The sequence below is a fragment of the Hyperoodon ampullatus genome (assembly GCF_949752795.1).
Source record: "Hyperoodon ampullatus genome assembly, chromosome: 6".
Classification (NCBI taxonomy): Eukaryota; Metazoa; Chordata; class Mammalia; order Artiodactyla; family Ziphiidae; genus Hyperoodon; species Hyperoodon ampullatus.
In genome coordinates this window covers 125,608,406-125,629,425 of record NC_136919.1, presented here as the reverse complement: position 1 = coordinate 125,629,425, position 21,020 = coordinate 125,608,406, and the positions used below count along the sequence as shown (strand labels likewise).

The 21,020-nt window shown below is 49.6% G+C and overlaps 1 protein-coding gene across 4 annotated transcripts in view; it reads left to right on the top strand.

Annotated features, from left to right (window-relative positions):
• The window catches only part of CLCN3 (chloride voltage-gated channel 3), a gene marked incomplete at both ends in the record, with an annotated part of 69,732 nt that extends 54,964 nt beyond the window's left edge, over positions 1-14,768 (top strand). For 3 of the 4 annotated variants that reach the window (XM_079706950.1, XM_079706949.1, XM_079706951.1), the window contains 4 exons: positions 756-942; positions 3,631-4,029; positions 8,694-8,910; positions 14,610-14,700. In XM_079706950.1, the coding sequence (XP_079563076.1) occupies positions 756-942; positions 3,631-4,029; positions 8,694-8,910; positions 14,610-14,700 (894 nt within the window). Of the gene's footprint in view, positions 1-755; positions 943-3,630; positions 4,030-8,693; positions 8,911-13,050; positions 13,127-14,609 lie in introns of all 4 variants that reach the window. The other variant, XM_079706948.1, reaches the window with a different exon arrangement.
• Between the last annotated feature and the right edge of the window lie 6,252 nt (positions 14,769-21,020).

Genomic DNA, 21,020 nt, shown 5'->3' with positions numbered 1-21,020 from the left:
AGCTGCAGCTCAGCAGACTGCAGCGGCAGCAGCCTTTGAACCACACTCTCTCTCTTCTGTTGTGCTCTGCCTTAGTCTGCTGGGCATAAGGGTTAAGGCATAGAAAAGCCGTGAAGTTTCCCCTTTTTTCATAGTGAATCAAGTTAGAAGAGCCACTAAAGCCCCCCTTCTGCAGTTTGCTCCTTAAATCCAGCTTTCTCCCGCGGAAGCCAGAGGCAGCGGGCAGGCCGCCAAGGCCCACGTTGCCCTCCGCTCTGGCCGAGGGCCTACCTGGTGGGAGAGTGAAACGTTTGTTTTGATCCCTTCTAGGTGCATATTCTTTTCATGACCTGACACAGTCGTCAACACGTATTGCTGTGTGCTGGGCTCGTTTCGTGCCTGGCAGGTTGGATTTGTTGGTCTTTTAATATTGGTTAAATAGTTGGTCTGTACTGTTCCTGGTTTCCTCACTAAATTGAATCAAGAAAACTGTGCGCCTTTTAATCATTTCATGTGTGTGTGTATGTAAGGGACCGGCATGAAGAGACCCCTGAGCTAAAGGAGAAATAACCCTTGGGCCACCTTCTCTTTGGGCTGGGGAGTGTGGGTTGTTACTTTGTAACTGAGCTGGTGGGATTATTGCCCTTACAGTTACAACAAGGGTTTGCTGTAGTTCCCTTTGCACCAGGATTTTGCGTTGTGCCTCAAGGCTTAGACCGTCGGTCTGGAGCAGGCGTGCAGAGGACGTGCCTCACCGAGCTCTTGCCCCGTTGCAGGTCCCGTCCGGCTTGTTCATCCCCAGCATGGCCATCGGCGCGATCGCCGGCCGCATCGTGGGCATTGCAGTGGAGCAGCTGGCCTACTATCACCACGACTGGTTCATCTTCAAGGAGTGGTGTGAGGTCGGGGCCGACTGCATCACCCCTGGCCTTTACGCCATGGTCGGCGCGGCCGCGTGCTTAGGTAACGGGGCCCTGCGCATGCGCGCGTGTGTCTGTGGCTGAGAGAGGAGCGGGGTGGGGGAGGAGGGCGAGGCGTGTGGCCTGTGCGGCACTGGTTTTCATCTCGGCAGCCCCTGCACACTTGTTCATGCAAAACCGTAGGAGCAGGTAACATCTTTTTAATATCGCGTGATGCTGTAAGGCAGAAAACATCTCACTACAACAGAGGCTTGATTTGAATCCTGGCCAAGGAGGTGTTTGTTTTTTCGTTGTCGGGGTGCTTGGCTTACCTGCAGCCCCTCTAGCGTGGTTCCTGGGTTAGCACTCGGCAGAGCTTCGGGGTACCTTTACTCCGCCTCTGCAGAGGTTCCCCGTCAGCCTTAGTAAAAGGTCCTTTGCAAGGCTGCCTCCATTTAAGATGCATTTACAGCCGAAGGAGAAAGCTAACTCGTGTTCTAAGGCAAAGAAAAGCAAAATGTCTGCATTACATTCTTAAGAGTCTATTTCTTGTCCTCTTGGACATGAAAAATCATTATTTTATTTTATATTTAAAATGTCAACTAAACTTTGGTTATAATATTTAATTACAACTGGTATTTTGACTCAGTTTTGTTCAGTGAGCCAGAATTGTGTAGTTACTGATCTTCTAAAGTGTAATATTAAAGGAAAGTGTTGGGAAGAATCGTTTTCTGCAGAGCAGCAAGCAGGCATCCAGTTGGTGCCGAGCGCCGCGCGGGGTGCGGTGGGCGGTACGGAGCGAAGTGTGAGCGTGGGCCCTCCCCTCACGAGACGCGGGTGGGGGACAAGGCTCCAGTGCAGGAGCATCGTCGTGGGCCCTGCGGGCGTCCAGAGGGCGGGTGGTGGCAGGGGCTCTGGAAGAGCAGCAGGGCTTGAAGGAGCCACCTTTGTTGAAGAGGAGAGCGATGTGCAGACAGCGGGTCGGGACGGGTGAACTCGGCACGCGGGGGGCTTTGGAGAACCCGGCAGTGTTGAAGTAGAGAGTGCATTTTGGGCACTTTGGGAAAGAAAGGTGGATTGGTGAGAAAGAGGCAGTGACTTATGTCAGGATGAATTTCTATTTGGAATTGGTCAGATCCGTGGCAGGGTTGTGGCTTTGCCATTTTTAGTGGGATGATTTTGGGAAAATTCCTTTACTGCTTGATTTTTATCTTTCTTATCTTTAAAATGGAAATAATAACTACTTATTTCCTACAGTTGTTTTTTAGGATTATGTAAAATAAAATGCATATAAAGCTGTTAGCACAGTGCCTGGTAAAATACGTGCTTGGTTAAAAAAATAAAAGCCTTTGTAAACCACCTAGGGCATCCCTGGCATAGTGTAGATACCTAACATATAGTAGGTTCTTTCTCCCTTCTATTTTTAGGTTAAAAAACAAAAAGGAAGAGCTTTAGCTTCACACAGTATCAACTGACAAGCCTTGGTAGGTTTTTGAGCAAAGGAGCAACATGGTGAAAGTAGCACTTAGGGAAGATTAACCTGGGGACATGGCTTATAAAGTGGGTGGAAGGTAACGGGAGGTTAGATGAAACAGTATTCAAATTCAGGAGCTGAGACTTGAGGGTGTGACTAGGTGGGTAATAGAGAGAATACTGAGAAAGGGGCCCCTAGATAGATGTTTGCAGAGCACATCAGCTGGGACTAGGTGAGAGTCTAGATGTTGGGATAGAGTAAAGGGATGAACCGGGAGTGGCCACTGGGTTGTCAGGAGGAATGTGTTATCTGGTCCTGGAGTTGGGGGCCGGGATGGGAGCTCTCTGGGGGAGAAGAGGGGTTTGGCTTTGAGTGTGTGGTGGTTTCTGCGACAGTGGGTCCCCCAGAGTCTTCACAGTTGGAAATGAGACCAGCATAGCCGGAAGATAAGGTGTGGATAGCCAGAGACACGGGACAGACACAGCGTGGGTGGAGGGGCCTGGGTCAGGGGGGCCTCAGCAGGGAGCAGGGGTCACAGTGGTGATCTGGTAGGTACCTGGAATAGTTCAGGTGAGTTTTCTAAGCGGGGGCATTACACTGTTAACAGAAACCGCAAGGCGTCAGAGTGTTTTATTCATTTTGAAGAGATTTAGAGGGGAGAAATGTATTAATTTAATATTCTACCCACGAGTTTAATTTGTAAATTGGTAGTAAACAAGTTAGCTATGATGTGCTTCACCAAGTTCTTTAAGGATTAATTGTAAGCTTTTATAGCGGTGAAATTATGTCTTTGTGATAGCAGTAAACCAAAATGGCAAACTGTATTAGTCGGTCAGCTGTGATTTTTTTATCTGAAGTAAACCAGTTTTAAAATGTTATGTTAGGGGCTTCCCTGGTGGCGCAGTGGTTGAGGGTCCGCCTGCCGATGCAGGGGACGCGGGTTCGTGCCCCGGTCCGGGAAGATCCCACATGCCGCGGAGCGGCTGGGCCCGTGAGCCATGGCCACTGAGCCTGCGCGTCTGGAGCTTGTGCTCCGCGACGGGAGAGGCCACAACAGTGAGAGGCCCGCGTACCGCAAAAAAAAAAAAAATGTTATGTTAATAGTCTTCTGTGTTATGAACAAAGAAGATTGTTTTCTCTAGATCTTATTAAAATAGCGATGATCCTTTGCACTAAGTTCCATTTATAATTTGTGTCCGCCTGCCTAGTGCAGAAATTCTCCCACCGTGGATTGGTGAGGACCCTGCCCTTGCTGACCTGTGGTCTTATTTTTTTCAGGTGGTGTGACAAGGATGACTGTGTCCCTGGTGGTCATTGTTTTTGAGCTCACTGGAGGCTTGGAGTATATTGTTCCCCTGATGGCCGCAGTAATGACCAGTAAATGGGTTGGAGATGCCTTTGGGCGGGAAGGCATTTATGAAGCTCACATCCGGCTAAACGGATACCCTTTCTTGGATGCAAAAGAAGAATTCACTCATACCACCCTGGCTGCCGACGTCATGAGACCTCGGAGGAGTGACCCTCCCCTGGCCGTCCTGACCCAGGACAACATGACCGTGGATGACATAGAAAACATGATTAACGAGACCAGCTACAACGGCTTTCCTGTCATAATGTCCAAAGAGTCTCAGAGATTAGTGGGATTTGCCCTCAGAAGAGACCTGACAATTGCAATAGGTACCCTTTTAAAGAACTACACACACATATACGTCTATCTACGGCTCTGTCTATTGGTATCTAGATACCTAGGTGGACGAATATAAATATGTAATAGATTTCTGAAAGAAAGGAAAGCTATAAAATTTAATTGGTTGGGTTCGTGGGGACAAGTGGTGTATTTTATGTCTCGTAATATCTTAGGTGCTTTAGGAAGGGAATTTACCCTTTTCCGTGGGATGCTTTCCAGCTAAATACTGTTTTGTCTTTTGACTTGGCATTGTTATCAGGGACTGGAGTCCAGCTCTTTCTTTTCTCACTCAGATAAGTCTTGTTGACAGTATTCATAATAGCATGTAATATAAGGCCTTAGTAACTGCCGAGGCATACAGCTAAATACCTTCTTGTAGTTAATAAAGTTGGCTTATTTGAATGCAGGTTGCTGAAAATTCCATCATCTTTGGTCTGTCTCATGTCAGATCTGTAGGGTTTTGCTTTTTCAATTTTTGGATGTAGATTTACAGTATTAACTTGTAATATATAGTTTAAAGCAGCGGTCCCCAGCCTTTTTGGCATCAGGGACTGGTTTCACAGCAGACAGTTTTTCCACGGACTGGGTGGGTGGGTAGGGATGGGAGATGGCTCAGGCGGTGGTGCGAGTGATGGGGAGCGGCCGATGAAGCTTCATTTGCTCATCCGCCCGCTGCTCACCTCCTGCCGTGCAGCTTGGTTGCTAACAGGCCGCACACCGGTACTGGTCCGTGGCCCAGGGGTTGGGGACCCCTGTGATAGAGGGTATTTTCGTCCAGCCACTCCTGGTGTTCAGTAGAGGACTCGGAGCTGAAAATGTAGAGCGTTCAGCCTGTCCCCAAAGGTCATTCCTGTAAGCCAGTCACTTCCCTCCAACTTAACCTCTGTGGCCAAAGGGTTGTAAAATATTTCAGTTCTTGAGCCATTTGAAGAGGGAAGGCTAGATGGTGTAGATGGGCAGCATATCTCAAGGCAAACTGGAAGCTCTCAGTTTACAAGAGCTATTCAAGCAAAAAGAGGAAAGAAAGAAAAGAGCCTATGCAGAATATCCAGTTCAGCTAAGGAAAGGCTGCAGCTTTGGGAGACTTGCTCAAAGCCTAGCATTCCCTTGAGCTAATAGACTGGTAGTTGTCCGAGTGGTCAGAGTGTATGTTAGACGTGGCCGCATTCAAGTGTTTCAGCCTCTGAGCCGTCACCACGGCCGACCTACAGTCGGAGAAAGTTTCGCTGTTCACTACGTTGTAATAGTAAGCAAAAAAGAAAAGGGTCAGAATTTTGGAATTTATGTAGAAATTTAAAGGAAAAAAAGCCCAGGTTTTTAAAAGATAAAGTGGTAAAGTTAAGAATTATTTATATTCCCATTGATTCTGTGGACATATTTTTAAAAGTTGATTTTATTACTGTCTTGAGAAATAGACCATTGGGGACCAGCAGATAATGTCAGTTTAAGGGAATAGGGGTACTTTAGATGTGTGAAATAGCAACTCATGTCATCAGAAGGGTTAGTCACAGCATGATTTTTTTTAACATACCTTAAATATTTGCCAACATATATTTTGGTAAAGTTTTAGTTTTTGAATGGGAGAAATAGACCTGTATACTAGAGTTTTGTATATAATAGTTTATAGATATTTATATAAAATAGTTTATCAAAGGACTTAAAGGAATGCTTGAATAAATTGTGAACTATATACTGTCTGGGGGTGGAAAACTCAAGATTTTAAAAGAGCAGTTTTCTCCAAATTTATTTATAAACTCGGCATTAAATTTTATGTTATATCGTTAAAATTTTTTTTTTAGTTTCTTTTTTTTAATTTAATTTTATTTTTGGCTGCGTTTTATTTATGTTGCTGCGCGTGGGCTTTCTCTAGTTGTGGTGAGCGGGGGCTACTCTTGGTTGCAGCGCGCGGGCTTCTCATTGCAGTGGCTTCTCTTGTTGTGGAGCATGGGCTCTAGGGCGTGCGGGCTCCATAGTTGTGGCATGCGGCTCAGTAGTTGTGGCTCGCGGGCTCTAGAGCACAGGCTCAGTGTTTGTGGCGCACGGGCTTAGTTGCTCCGCGGCATGTGGGATGTGGGATGTTCCTGGACCAGGGCTCGAACCCGTGTCCCCTGCATTGGCAGGCGGGTTCTTAACCACTGCGCCACCAAGGAAGTCCCTTTTTTTTAGTTTGTATGTAGATAGTACATTCACATAGTTCAAATTTGAGAAGATTAAAAGTTTATAGTGATGAATTGCCATACAGAGAAAGAAAAAAAGGTATATAGTGAAAAGTCTCTCACCCACGACCTCGTAATCACCAGTTTAGCTCCGTAGGCAACTGTCTCCTTGGCTTCTTACGTTTTCTGTAGGTATCATTCTCTGCCTGTGTAAGTAAGTGTATACGTTTTCTCGTTTTTTAAAAACAAGTCATAACATGCTACCCAATACGTGCTGTTCTGTGTCTTGTTTCTTTCACTAAGCAATGTTTTCTTGTACATCTTTCTAAATCATTTTATTTTTAACAGCTACACAGTACTCCACTGAGTGGATGTACTGTGGGATACATCATGATTTTTTAAAATCCGCTTCCCGCTGATGGACATTTAAGATGTTTTCAGCCTTGCTATGATAAAAATTGCCGCCTCACATATCTGATAACCTTGTGTACTTGACGTTTTGCCTATGCAGATGTAGGGAAATACTAGAAATGGAATCGCTGGACCAGAGGGTAGTGCATTTGCAATTTCGTAAGGTATTTCCAGATTGCACGAAGTCGTGGTTCTGCCATGGACTCTCACCAGGAGTAGATGACAGTTTACTGTGTTAAAGTTTAGTCCAAATGGAGAGACATTTCTCCTGCATTTTTTTGTCCAGATGTAAAAGTGAGGCTTTTTTATAGATTTGTTTAAAATGAAGCATATATTTAATACTACATTTATAGTGTGAATTGCATCATCTTTCCTATTTTCCACCTTAAGGTATAAAAGTGTACTTGCTCCTTTCTGATTACGTGCTAGGAGCTGTGAGCTTTACAGGGAGATTCTTCATGCGTGAGAACTCGAATACCGCCGCCGTGTTGAACACGACTAGAAAGGCACATGGCACGGTGACAGCTAGGCTGCTCCCCTTGTACTTTTCTCCTGCTCCCTCGGGAGCTGCTGTTCACAGTAAAGGTTTAGCTTGTGCACCTGGGAGAGAGGATCTGCTGAAGGTTTTTCCCACGGCAGCATTATTATCTGCCGTAGACTGTGAAACAGCGTTTACTCAATAATCCGAACTGCAGTACGAGGACCAGCCTTTTGTTTCTCTCTTTGTGGGAGTTAAAATTAGCTTTGTACCTGCTCAGGTAGTTGAAACACCATTTTATGAGTATAGAGACTTTTTTGGTTTCTAAAATTAATACAAGTGAAAGAGATGTAGATCCCTGGGGGATGTTTTTGGAATCTGCCACTACCAGGTTTCACAGAGCAACTGTCATACAAGCTAACAGCACCTCCGTTCCTCCATTCACAAGCCACTAGCCTGATGCTTCTACGGGCCAAAAGCAGCTTCACGAGCATTTTCCAGAAGTCATTTATGTCCGTTGCTGATGGGCTTTCTTTTTCTCCGTGCCCTTCTCATGCTTCTGAGGAGCTTTAGGGAGCCCTAGCGCTAGAACATCACTGACCGTGACCGCACAGTGAAGCAGGGCCTTGCTGGACGGGAGGAGGAGAAGGCGTCGCGGTGTGTGTGTGTGAGCTGGGCTCACTGCTCGTGTAGGGCTGATGCTTGTTATTTTGGCTTACGTATTTTTGTGGCAAAACTCACGTTCAGAATATGTTCAGTATGACAGATATGATATTTGTACACACAGCTTTGGATTCATACTAACGAGGAGTGTGAGCTCTCTCACTTTGCTTGTGTATTCTCTCCCTTTCGTGGGATTCCTTCTCCTCCCCACGGCCTCTGCCCCTGCTCTGCCGTTTTCTGCGTCTTGGCCACCTGTTGTCTCACAGTTTGAGAGGTGGCAGGGAGGAAGTAGGCACAGGACAGGAGCACTTGAGGCGGAGCCCCGGAGAGCGGGAACGAACGGAGCCTGTGCAGATAAACCTCGGAAGTCAGTCGGCGTCCGTTACATGTGTAACTGTACTTTCAACCCACCTCATGATGCACCTGGAAAATTAAGCTTGAACATCAGAAAAGAGGAAGAACTAGCTGGTTCACAGGGGTAGGACAGACAGCACGGTCCAGGCAAGGATGCGATTCTCCCACTTCCAAGGCAGGAGGAGTGGCCCACGGCACAGGCAGGCCGCTCGGGGGTGCGTTCCTGTAGTCAGTGGTACTGTCGTTACTTGTGTACCTTTAAAAGCCTGTATTCCCAATATGCTTCCTTGTCCCCCAAAGTTAGACCACAGCAAAGAAAATTATACCATGATATAAGTATACCACACGTATTTTATCTGCATGAAGATGATTTGTTATTCGTGGATTCTAATTCTGTCTAACTTAAGAAATTGCTAAATGGCTTTTCATTCGTTTTTTTTTCTTGGTTAGGAAGATGGGAAAAGAAAGAGGGGAACGAAAGGATACGTTTATTTATTGTTTTAAATCTCTGAATAAGCAGGTTGTCCTGAAAACAAAACGAACCAAAGAAAACCTACCACTTTTTAATGTTTGGTCTTCTCTGTCTCTTCAGAGAGTGCCAGAAAAAAACAGGAAGGGATAGTGGGCAGTTCCCGCGTGTGCTTCGCACAGCACACCCCGTCCCTCCCAGCAGAGAGTCCCCGGCCACTGAAGCTCCGCAGCATCCTTGACATGAGCCCATTCACGGTCACGGACCACACGCCCATGGAGATCGTGGTGGACATCTTCCGGAAGCTGGGCCTGCGGCAGTGCCTGGTCACGCACAACGGGTGAGTGTGCTCGGCCGGGCCGCCGCCAGCCTGCGGGACGCTCTGGGGGGCCCGGTCAGCCCCATCGCCCTCCCGGGAGGAGGGGGGTCCTCGGAGTCCCACTTACCAACGGGGAGCAGAGTGTCAACTGCCAGGTCTTTGCCAAAACAGGAAGTGACATTTGTCAGGGGCACTTCGCAGCTGCAGGGAGCCGGGGCGTCCTGGTGTGGGGTGGGCGGGGCCCGGCCGGGGCGTTTCCCCTCTTAGAGGGCGGCGGAGCCCGCGGCCTGGAGCACCGCGGCGCCCTGTTCTCTTTTTGTAAGTGTTCCATGGTTAGAGTATCCATCTCCAGTACAGTAATAGCTTTCTAAATGTTTTGCTGTTTAGTCTTTGATTTATCGCGTAATGAGGGAAATCATATATAATTAAACGAGGTTTGTGAATTAGATGAAAACCTTTTGCAGACGCTTTGTTTCTGCTTCTCCGTGGTCTCCATCCACAAATCTTTTGAATAAGGAGCTGGCAGATGAACACCAGTGCACTTAAAATGTATAAATTAATTTCTCTGCCCTTTGCACGTAAACTTTGCACGTGTTTCCCCACGGTAGGAGTGTGGGGAGGCATGGCCTGGCGGGTGTCAGGCAGCGTGGAGACGCACTGCGGGCCCACCCCGGCGCACGGGCCTCAGCCCGGCGTCGCTCCCCGCTCCTGGGCTGGCATCTGCCTCCTGCCCTTTCTCTCCGGGCCCCTTGATCCCTACTGTGTGGCTCTTCCTACTTGGAATCCTCAGGCACAGTGTTTTACCTGCAGGCGGATGACAGCAAGGCTGGACTGTGTGTAGGCGGGATGATTCCCCTGCGCCGCGTGAGGCTCCTGGAAACACCGCACACTTACAGGACCCAGCGGTTTAACAAACAGTCCCGTAGGGACAAAACACACGACCCCTCTGTAGAGAAAGGAGGGAAAGTGAACACCTCCCGATGGGACACCTCCCTCGAGTTTCTCATTTACCTCTGCGGCCCCCTGTACAGAGGTGGCCGTCGAGGCTGGGGAGGTGTGTCCAGGCACGTGATCAGCACGGCGTAGCTCAGGGGTCAGCTAGCCTTCCAGCTCGGAAGCCCAGCCTCTTGCTGCTTTACGTGGAGATTGACCGATAGAGTCTGTCTTCTTTCTTTGTGATTCCTTAAACTGCTGTTTTCTTGGATAGTATATTAGCCTGTATTGGGTTAGGAACAGAAGCAGAAAGCTAGAGAACTCAATCCATGATTGGTGTTTCCACTGTGCCAACCAGTTAAGATTAAGTCTAGGTAAGAGGAAATAAGTCATTGGAGGGTTGCAGCTCTTGATCAAGGGCAGGGAGTCCGACGTTCAAATGCCACAGATGCTGATGGGAGAAGAGGTGTATGTTGTGAAATAACTACTTTCGTCTGTTTAATGTTTGATGTAAAGAGTAATGGTGCCAGACTTCATTGTTTAAAAAGCTTAATAAGTACACGCTAAATGGAGTACCTTTTCATGGAGGTTTGGGGTCCTTTTAGTATTGAATGGCTCGCTTGGAAGCCTGGTGGAGTGAGTTGGCTTATTGAACGTTGACCTGCTCTGTGCTGCTCTCTGTGCCTGGCGTGGCTTGTCCTCCTGTGTCTTAACAAGTGTGGATGTCCTTCTGCAGTCCCGGTGGAGCACGTCACAGGCTGTGTAGGTTCATGCCCGTCGTGCACTCTGCTGACGGAGTTCAGGTTCTCAGCAGCACGGACGCTGGAGAGGAGTGAAGGGGGGAGGCGGGGGACAGCTGAGGAAGATCTTACCTGATCCGGCCTGTTTGTAAGAAAGCGTGGGGGGGGGAGGTGGCTTTTCATGTTTATTGGCCTTGATTATATTTTCCTTACTTACGTCCTTGAAGGAAAATAGACTGGTAGATAAAAGAAGAAGAGAGCTCATCTCTTCTGCATTTCAGTGGAGAGTCTAATGGTCAACATGTTACAGTTCATGCTGGGCCCTTCGAGGTGGAAAATAACTGTGTATTTGGGGGGAAGAAGACCTGAGGAGCCTAGACTCTGAGATGCAGGGAGAAAGTGAGACTAGGCGGGTGTCGGTCAGCGTTGAAGGTTCCCCACGTTGTGTATTCTGATTAGCAGAATTTCTCAAAATCTTTTAGTCTTGGTGGAACCAGCAGGATGTTAACTAGAATGGCTCAAAAAAGAGGTCCGTGACCATATATGCGTTTGTAAAGGGTTGGATTAAATACAGTGGAGGTTCTTTACTGTGGAGCTTCTCAGAGGGGGGTGAACAGCAAACGTGGTTTTCCAAACGTGCACCCTTTAGGGGAGGAAAACGGGCGCAGAGGAACTCCTGGGACTGGTGTTTCTTGGAAACCAGTATTGATACTTGGGGAAGATGCTGGGTCACGCCCTGTTCACTCTCAGGTCAGTGTTCGCCGCCCCCCACCCCCCAGGGAACAGAAAATTGTTTCCTACGTGAATCCCATTTTGCATTGATTTTCCTTGCACTTCTGAAAGTAATAAAGCAGCACTGAATTTGCCCTTATTACTATCAAATCTCTTTTCTCCAGTAACTAAAGAGAGGAAATATGTGTATTTCCTCCTTTTTAGGGCTGTTACTTGGTAAATACAAAGATTACTTTAGAAGTCTATGAATTTGCCATTGTGTCTTTAATAAATTCGTGACTGTCCTCACTGTGTACCTTGCGGTTTGGCAGACGTTACTAACATATTAACTGAAATTAATCATCGTATGTAACTGGGTGGAAAACAATGAGTAAGAACTAAACTGCGACTCTTTTCCTGAATTGTCGGGATGCTCACATTTCTTGATTCCAGCTATAAATGCAAGTGAATTGATGGTTTTTGTCTGTTTTACCTCAAACATTTTGTCAGAGAAGAACATCTATTGAGTTAGTGTTTATTTTACCTAGTGCATTTTTTGAGCTTTTTGGAGGGAAACTGGCTCCCATGCTCTGAGAATTGTTCAGTTAGTTTTTCCTTGTTCTTAAGGAAAAAGTACATTATTTTAAAACATAATGAGAAAACATTAGCAAAGAACCTGTTTCTGCCTTTCCCATTCCCTACCCTCCCTGTTTACCGCCCCGCCCCGAGCATCCCCCAGTGACAGCTTTATAACTGACATCGGTGGGGGACCAGAGCCTTTGACTGAACGAGGTCCCCGTGACTTCTTTGGGAAGTCAGGATGGTCTGAGGCAGTGCCATACAGAGCTGACTTAACCGGATCACAGGGACATCCAGTCACCCTGAAGGGCACGCTGGATGGGCTTTCAGAATTCAAAGATGAAAGCTTTTTAGGGTTCTTGACATTCACCGTCTGTATTGCCATACATTGTAGTTGAAGTCATTCACTTCCATTATAAAGCCAGTTACCAGAATTTTGTTTTAATGATTAAAAAGCAGTTGAATTATTTTCAAGTACCCTCATGAGAATTTGTTCATCATCTTGCTTGATGTTATAATAATGATATTAACCGAGAAATAATCATTATTTAGAGAAAAATGTATAAAATCAAAAAATCATTTTTATTAAGCTTATTTTAAGAAGCAGAATTTGGCAGGCCCTGAAAATCAGGGAGCGCATGTATTAGTCAGCTTTATTTAGTGTGCGTTTTCTTTCATTTTAATTCCAAGTAATAGTCACGGGGTTTCTTAAGTCTCTTGACGGGCAAGAGGCTTGGAGGCCAGAGCCTGAGGAGCCTGAGCCGCCTCTGCCTTTTCCCCGGCGGGGTGGGCCCAGGGAGGAGGGCCGCGGGCGACGTTTCAGAAATGAGAGAAACACTCTCCTCTGTGGGAAGAACGCAGAAAATGAAGCTCCATTTCAGAGTTTCGTAGCTGTGATGGATGCTGTTTCTTTGTACTTTTTTGTAGTCATCGTCATTGTGAGCTTTTGATTTTTAATTTAAAAAGGATAACCACCCACCAGTGTTTCAAATAGGATCATGTCACTTTGGAAAGTCAGTACAATTCGTGCAGTGGGACCTGGGATTTCAGATCATTTTTGTGTTTGTGTTCCTAAAGCTCATGAAAGCCTTCTTATGGTTCATGTTTTAATTTTTTCTCGCATTCTCTATCATTATGATTGGAAGCCCCTCCCGCCTCAGTTCTCCCGCAGTCATTAGCATCACGTGGTCTGTTGCAGGACCGTCTTGGGGATCATCACCAAGAAGAACATGGTAGAGCATCTGGAGGAGCTGACGCGGCGCGCCGAGCCCCTGGTGATCACGCAGCTGCTCCCCAGACCCGGGGGTGGGGTGCACCCGGGCACACGCCGCCAGACCGCCGGGGCCGAGGCGGGAACCTGGGGGCCGTGACCCTCCCGCCCCCACACGCCCGCAGTCTGTCCGCGAGGCTGGGGGCGTGTCCAGGCCCCACCGTAGGGAGGGCCAGCGGGTCCCGCCTCCCGTCAGGGTCTTTCCTTGGATTTGGGGCTGTAGGCAGTTGGTCGGCGGACGAGCAGACCCTCTTGGACGTTCTTGCGGCAAATGCGTGCCCTCGAGGACAGCCGCTCTGCTTACAGTGTCCCCCAGCCCCGCCCCGTCTCTGTCTTGTTCCCTGGTCTTTGGCCGTCTTGTGGGGACTCTGGCTCAGACGTGGTTGTCACGGGCCTCCGTTCTCTGCCGTACCTGCAGAGCCCTGGGGCGTGGGCCCCGGTGCCCTTCGCAGGCTGTTTCTAGAATGCTGTCAGCAGCTTTGAGAGCCATGTGCGGTGGTTCTAACTGGCTCTCTGTCCCAGTGGGGTTATGACTGGAGATGATTTTGAATCATCTGATAAGTGGCCTGGCTTTGGCCGTTACTGCCTGGAACTGTCTTGCCCTGCAGTTGCCATCCCTCCGTGAGACCTGTCCCAGTCCAGCACCGACCAGGCACCCCTGTTGTGCGCTAACCCTTCACAAGTGTTTCATGCATCCTTTTTTAAAAAAAGCTACTAACCAGAATAGTAAGTAGCTACCCATCCACTCTGCTTTCTGCTTCATCTATAATCATCTTTCAGGACTGCTTCTTGACGTTTTCACCTATCTTTTAATGTAAGCATTAACAACTCAAACTTTCATAAAAGCACTGTATCTGAACTTTTTTGACCAAAATCAAAAAAGGAAGACATTGATGACTGTACTAGAAATTTGGGTTGTCTCAGAGATTTATTCTTGGGATTCTGAAGTTTGGGATTGAAATTCTGTGTTGACCATTTTATATGCATTTTATCGCAATTGTATGTGCTTTCATGTAGATTCTGCATACAGCTGGGCAATCCTTAAGTTATTTTTTTAAAGTTAGTTCATTTTGGCTTTAAAAAAAGCGGAACACTGAGGGGATTTGGTCATCAGACACGTCTTTCTTGATGCGGTGGGAACACATCCTCCTTCTCAGGTGGGGTCAGCGTCCTTTTCTGTTCTACATCCTCCCGTCTTTGTCCCTTTCTCGCTGGCACACGTTACTCAGAGTGGCTCTGCTTCAGGGGGGCCCAGTCCTCAGTCTCGGGGAAAGGACACCGAGCTGTTAGTGACGTCGTACTCGCTATATCCAAGGATGGGTGCTGGGTATTTAATTATCTTCACCGATAAAATGCTTTTAGAAAATACAGACTCAGGCCGCTTGCTTTGCTGTACTCCTGTCAACAAAACGGGTTTAGCTGTGGATTTAGCTCCTCTCTCCTTTTCCTGTTGATTTTAACGGCCGCCTTCTGTTTATCCTTTTCAGACGCCTCCTTGGTATCATCACAAAAAAAGATATCCTCCGTCATATGGCCCAGACGGCAAACCAAGACCCCGCGTCCATAATGTTCAACTGAGTCCCGTGACGTCAGAGGGAGAGGAGGCCGGGGAGGAGGCCCGCCTGCTGAGCAGCGCCGCGCTTTAACCCCCTTCCGAAAAGGAAATAGAAAAGCCGGGCTGCTGCAACGTGGTTTGCAGTCCTGCTGGTGGAATGGGGGAGTTGTTTGGGGAGGGAAAGGAGGGAGAGAAGGAGGCCAGTAAAGTATCTCCCGTCCCACGAGGGGGCCACGTGGTCTGCTGTCTGCGCTGGATGCGCTCAGCCCGGGGTGCGGCCTGGGCCTCCCTCCACGGGGAGGGCGGCCGAGCCTGACCCCGGCCCCCGGCCTGCTCTCCAGCACCGCGGAGACGTGCCTGTTCCGGGAGGGATCCCTCTGAATCGAGCCATCTCTAAGACTGCAAGGTCTTGCCCTTTTTTAATCAAAACTTTTCTGTTTAACTCATGAAGTGTACAGTTAAGGCGCTACCTTTCTACATTCCGGACGAGCTTCTCCCTCTCCCCGCCGCCCCTCTCTCGCGCGCTCTCACAAAGCCTCTGTAAGTTGGTGAGCCCTTTGGACGCAGTCCTTTCTCATATTGAGATGTACTGAGGTTGTACCGAGGTTTCACACAGAAGAAGGGAGTGTTTCTTGTGCCCTTAACCCTGTAGTTTGCCCCGTCACGAGATGCTCGGTGCAGTCACGTGGGCGCCGACAGGGGCCGTGGCACCGGGAAGACCTCCACGGAGGAGAGACGAGCTCCCGCTCGGGTGCCGTGTGGTTCGGAACCAACGACGGGGAACTTGACTTGTGAGGATAAACAGTTTTCTTTTTGCTTTTTTTTCCGCCCCTCTCTGACTTTATGGATAATGTGGCCTGGTCGTATGCAGATTTTCTGTTTCTAAAACTCCTATAATACACACGTACTGTTGAGCGTAAGGAGACAAGATGCTGCTTCCTTGACAGTGACGAGAAGGAAGAATTCTGTTTAGCTGCACCTGGTATGAGTTGCATGTTTAAACACTGGAATTTTCTTTTTCTTGAAATTAGATCAGTCTTTTTCTTTTTCTTTCCTCAAGGTGTTTTACTGCTGACACTGAAGAAGAAATGTAATTCATAACTTGCACTAAATGTATATTTCTTTCTTAAAAATTTACCATTCTTATTTATATTTTTATGGATTAAAATTTATAAAATACAGATCAGTTAATATCGCACTTAAGTAATTTTACCTTTTTAATGTGATTTTTGTAGACTAATTCAGACTTAGAAATATGGAGATATGAACAAAGTTTACAGTGGGAACAAGGGGTTTAAGATGTGGTTATGGTTATTTCTCTGTGATCAGATGTGTACGGAAACCTTTTCTGATCTTTCACTGCCATCCCCTGGGTTGTCTTCTGACCTGTCCATTTTGACTCATTAACTGGAAGCTGAAACACTACATATTATTTTGCAGATTAAAACCAAAAGTTAAATACCGTTAACCTTTAAAAAAAATGAAATGAAAACAGTAGAATTGCAGAGGTGGCAGTTAAAACGTTAATCTGAACAGAACCTGTGAATCTTTGCATAGGTCGCGTCCAGGTGTCCAGTGACGTTTTGAATCCACACTGCACTTTTTTGCAGGATGAGTTGAAAACGTACTGGGATGTGTTTGGAATTGTGGGTTTTGGAAATATCTGACTTAATCGTGGTCTTAATTCACTATTGGCAAAGGCAGTTTACTTGAAGCACTGGCCTAAAAGAGGCAAAAATGAATTTTTACGGGCACATTTTCTGAAACATAACTGGCAATGAGCTGTTTTTACATTTTAGCAGTGGTTCTTCACTTCCTGGTTCTTAATGTATCTGTAAGATCTGTGAGATCACGGAAGATCTTTACGATCTGGAAGGTTTATAAGATCATGAGGCCAGATTAGAGTGACAGTTGAGAGCTGAGCAAAATGTTAGGAATTTCGGGAGACCTTCTGAGTTTTGCTGTCTGCCTGCAGTTAGTGTTTTGTCCCCGTTCCTCCCCTCTTGGCCCCCTCCACGCTTTCTTCCTGGTGTCTGGAGGGCAGTCCTTCCTGAATGGTGGTCCTGTGCGTCTCCTCTCGACCTGTCATCCGTGCATTTGCCCCCGAGAGGCGCGGCCTCACGAAGTCACACGTGGCGTGGATTTTGTCTCCCACGTTTCCTTTCCGATTTCAGGTCCTGCTTCAGAGACTGACATCTCGGGCGGATGTTGATTTTCTTCTCGGTGTGTCCGCCCTGCTGAGACAGGGGAGGGCAGCCGTGTCTCCAGTGCGCTTGTGGTTGTCTGCGTCACTCTGTTCCACTTTTCCTTTTGGTACGTTGGGGTGTGTCTGCTTTTCAGCCAATGGAGGGAACACTGGAGACCATGAGATCGATGTGCCTGGCTCATGGGCGAACAGATTGCCCGATGTGGGTGGAGCGCCTCATTTGAGTACCCTTTTAGAGAAGGTATGATGAGAATGGGCAAGGGTGTCAGCATCTCTTCTTATTCAGCATTGTTTTCAGTTTTGGCTCATGAAGAATGCTTAGTTTGTTAATCCGTGATGTTGCCTAGAGCTGTATTTATGTTTTTATTTATACTCATGTAGTAAAGCTGCATATCATTACAGTAAAAATGGTTACTGTGATGAGTCAATCAGAAACTCTATTAAAATCTGTATGACAGTGTGTGGTTTGGCCTTTGATTCCCTCTGTCACTGTCCCCCGCGGTCACAGCCGTGGTGCAGCCGAGGCGCCCGGCGCGCAGCCTCGAAGTTGAGGGAGGGTCGTCCCGCGTCTCTCGCGTTACAGGGCCGGTGCTGTCCTTTGCAGGCAGGAGCGACAGGGGACAGACGCTGGGGTGACAGCGGGTGGACGTACCAGCGATGGGGTCGGCAGCGTCTGCGGGCCCGCAGAGAGATGGCTCTCAGTTTGCTGTCACACCCCTGAAAGGAGACGGGTGAGTCAGCGGCACCGTGTGCTTTTAAGAACAAGTGTGGGGGTTTGCTGAGAGAACTGCCTGCGAGGAGGTGGTGACAGGTGCGCTGTGGAAAGGCCTCCGAGGTGTCCGGCGGGAGGAGCCCGGGCCCCACGCGCCCGGTGGGCCTTGTGTCATTGCTCAACACGTGCCCGAGCACCGACTGTGTGCTCAGCGCTGCTCCCTGCTCCCGAGGCCTCCCGGCACGCGGGGTGTCAGATGCCGACACGTGTCTGGTGGTTGCCGAGCACGTGTGTTTACTCGATCCCGGGGACCGCGCGCTGTCCCGGCTGGTGACTCGGGTCGGGGGGGACACGAGCCACGGGGGGCGGGGATGCTGGTCGTGTCCGAGGGGCCGGGTTACTCGTGAGCGCACCGTGGGGGCGGCAGGCTGACGCAGTTCCCCGCGGGGGGAGGAGCCACGCTGAGCACGCGTCCCGAGGCGGGAGCCCCGGCAGGTGCGGACGGAAGGTGGGGGGGGCGGGGCTGGGGGCGGGGCGGGAGAGGAGGCGCAGGGGGGGCGGGGCAGGCGTCCGCCGCTCTGTGGGTCCAGACCGTGGGGCGGGGCGGGGCGGGGCGGGGCGGGGGGCGCTCCTGAGGCTCGGCCTGCGGGGGGGGGGGGGGCGTGCGGACCCTCGGGACGTGCAGGGCTGGAGCGGGGTGCGGGCCGTCAGGTCTCCCGGGCTTCGGGCCAGGGAGCTCGGAGCGCCGGCTGGGTTGGACGAGGGCGTCCGGTGGGCGGTTGTGTCTGAGGTCCGTGTTCGGGACGCAGGCCTGACCCGAGCCGCCTCGGGGGCAGGACAAGGCCACCGTGGGGTCGAGCGGCCAGGGCAGCGTGAGGCCGGGGGCAGAGGCCCCTCGTGGGAGAGGTGGGCCGCCCGGGCGCGTGAGTCACGGTCGCCGACAGGTGAAGTCAGTGAGGACGAGTCGGCCCCGCGGATGTCACCGATGACTTGGCCGGGGCAGGTTCAGCGGGATCGGGCGGCCGCAGTGTGACTGGAGGGAGTTCTCCGGAGACCGGAAGGGGCTGAATGCATCCGGGGCCGCCTTCGGGAGAGCGGTGTGTGATGGACGGTGCTGTGTTGTGAGTAAAATGCGGGATACTATGGCTGGTGCTGCTGTTCGTGGTGGTATAAGGACACCGCGGGCCCCGACGGAGGCCCTGTACCAAGCCCACGTCACCAAACCACGGCTCAGTCCCTCAGCTAAGGGCAGGTCGAGCCCCCGGCAGCCTGGAGGTGCCCGGTCAGCACCAGTGAGGTCATCCGCCAGGGCCCCTCTGTCCCCCGCAGGTAGGTCACCTGAGCCCCAGCAGGGCGCCGTCTCCCCTCGGGCCCAGGAGCGCCGCCCGTTTTGCACAGCCCCTCGGAGCCCCTCCTGCTCGCTGGATGGGATGAATCGCTGAACACAGCCAGCAAGGCCTTCGGGGTTTACTCGGTTGGATTTTGCTTCTTTTAAGCAGCGGGGATGTTTGAGGGAGACTCAGTGTTCTGAGACCGGGGGTGGGGGGCGCCTTGAGTAGCGGGAGGGACTCCCGGGGGCGGGGAGCAGGTCGGACAGGCGGCCTTGAGCGGGAGCTTTGAGCGGGTGCCAGGGGGTGTGTCCTCGTGGAGACAGTTGAGATCACGGTCTCGGGAGAGGTTTATTGCTTCCGCTTATTTTCTTGGGTGAATCATTCTACATGTGTTAGAGGTCACACAGAAAAAACTTTTCAAGCTCCAGGTGTGAGCTTAGCTAAATTTGAGCTAGGTAATGATTTTGTTAAACTGATTGGGTCAAGGTGCTTTATTCATGAAGGAGCCCAGGTACTAAATGAACAGGAAGGCAGGTGGCATTTGGAGGCCGCAACAGCCATTGAAGAGTACATAAAAATATCTAGTAAACGAGGTTTCAAAGGACTGTGCCTTCAGTGCAGGAAAGAAGTAAGAAAGGAGTGCTTGGTGTCGGGCTGGCGGGAGGAGCTTGTTCTCGAACGGCCGAGGCTCGGTCCTTGGAAGGCCAGTCCCTCCTGAAACGCGCTGCCAGCCCTCGGACACAACCGCTGGGCTTTGAGACTGGAGATGTCTCTATTTCACAAGACTCTTGTCCTCAGGAAGCTCTGCTCACAGCTGTAGCATCCAAATTGTAACTGCCACGCTCTTGGCACTCCTGTCCAAATCCTGTCTTGGCTCCAGTATACCCAGCTTTCTGAAGATTTGCACTCAGGTTTGTGTAAGGTATGGATGAAAAGCTGAATTTTTTTGTCCCCTTTCATTTATCCCTTGGTAGGAAATCCTGTTGAAATCCGCATTACTGATCACAAGAAGGCAAATTTAAACTCACATTTGAGATTGTTGGATCAACAAATAGCAAAGTTAAGGGAACCTAGGATTTCTAGCTGAGCAAACCGTTTTAGTGGAAGACACTTGAGTTTCATAATCAGTATTTTAGATAAATGTGTTAGTAACTATTTCTAAATACTGCCACAGTACTGACAAGCACCCTAGAAAGAAATCTGTGGAAAAAAGCTCAAGAGCTTCTTAAAAGGTTGTTATTTAAGACCAAACGTGATCTGGTTTTTTCCGAATCAAAGCACGTGTGAGCTAGTTGTTACTGTCACGTTTTAACATAAAGCAGCTCAGTGTTCAGATGGGCCCAGGTAGCTGCAGGCAGGGCGTCACGTAACAGAACCCTGTCCGTTCTTAGAACAGGAGCCCTGCTGTCAGGATGAGGACGTTCCTGGACGGGAGTGAAAGGGAGGGAGAGGCGCCATCAGCTGAGTCTTAACTGCCCACAGCGGCGGCACGGCCACGGGGAGGAGGACGGCTGCGCACGTCGACTGCAGCAGAGGGGACTAGTGGCCCCAGAGATCAGGGCTCCCCAACTTCTGGGCATCTCACCAGGCAGTTCCCCAGACCGTGCTAGCGTGGGTTCCCCGGGCGCTGAGTGTGGGCCACGGTGCTTAACAGATACGCGTATGTTCAAGGGTTGGCGCTACTGAGGGGCCTGAAAGCCCACAGCCTCACCAGGGGCACCTGATCCTGCCCATCTCCTCGCCCTCCGCCATGAAGAGCCCGGGTCTCAGGTGGGTTCTAAGGAGGCGGCTGACCCAGTTAACTCTGCAGAGTTCTGCGGGCAGGTCCAGTCAGGCCTGCAAGATTGGGGGGTGAGCCAGGTGACCTGCGGCTTTCCACCTTGAACCTCACGAGGGAAACCTCATTAAGGGGCCCTTTGGCCCAATCCACAGTTTGCTGTTATTTTGTGTTTCACTGTGAGCTTTGAGGTTTTAAGGTGAAGGACGTTCTGTCAGGTTGAAGAAGGATCTGGAGCTGGTCAAGCACAGCTACCCACAGACTGTACTGGAAACCCAATGGAAAACTTGAATGGCACCCTGACTGCATACTGTGTC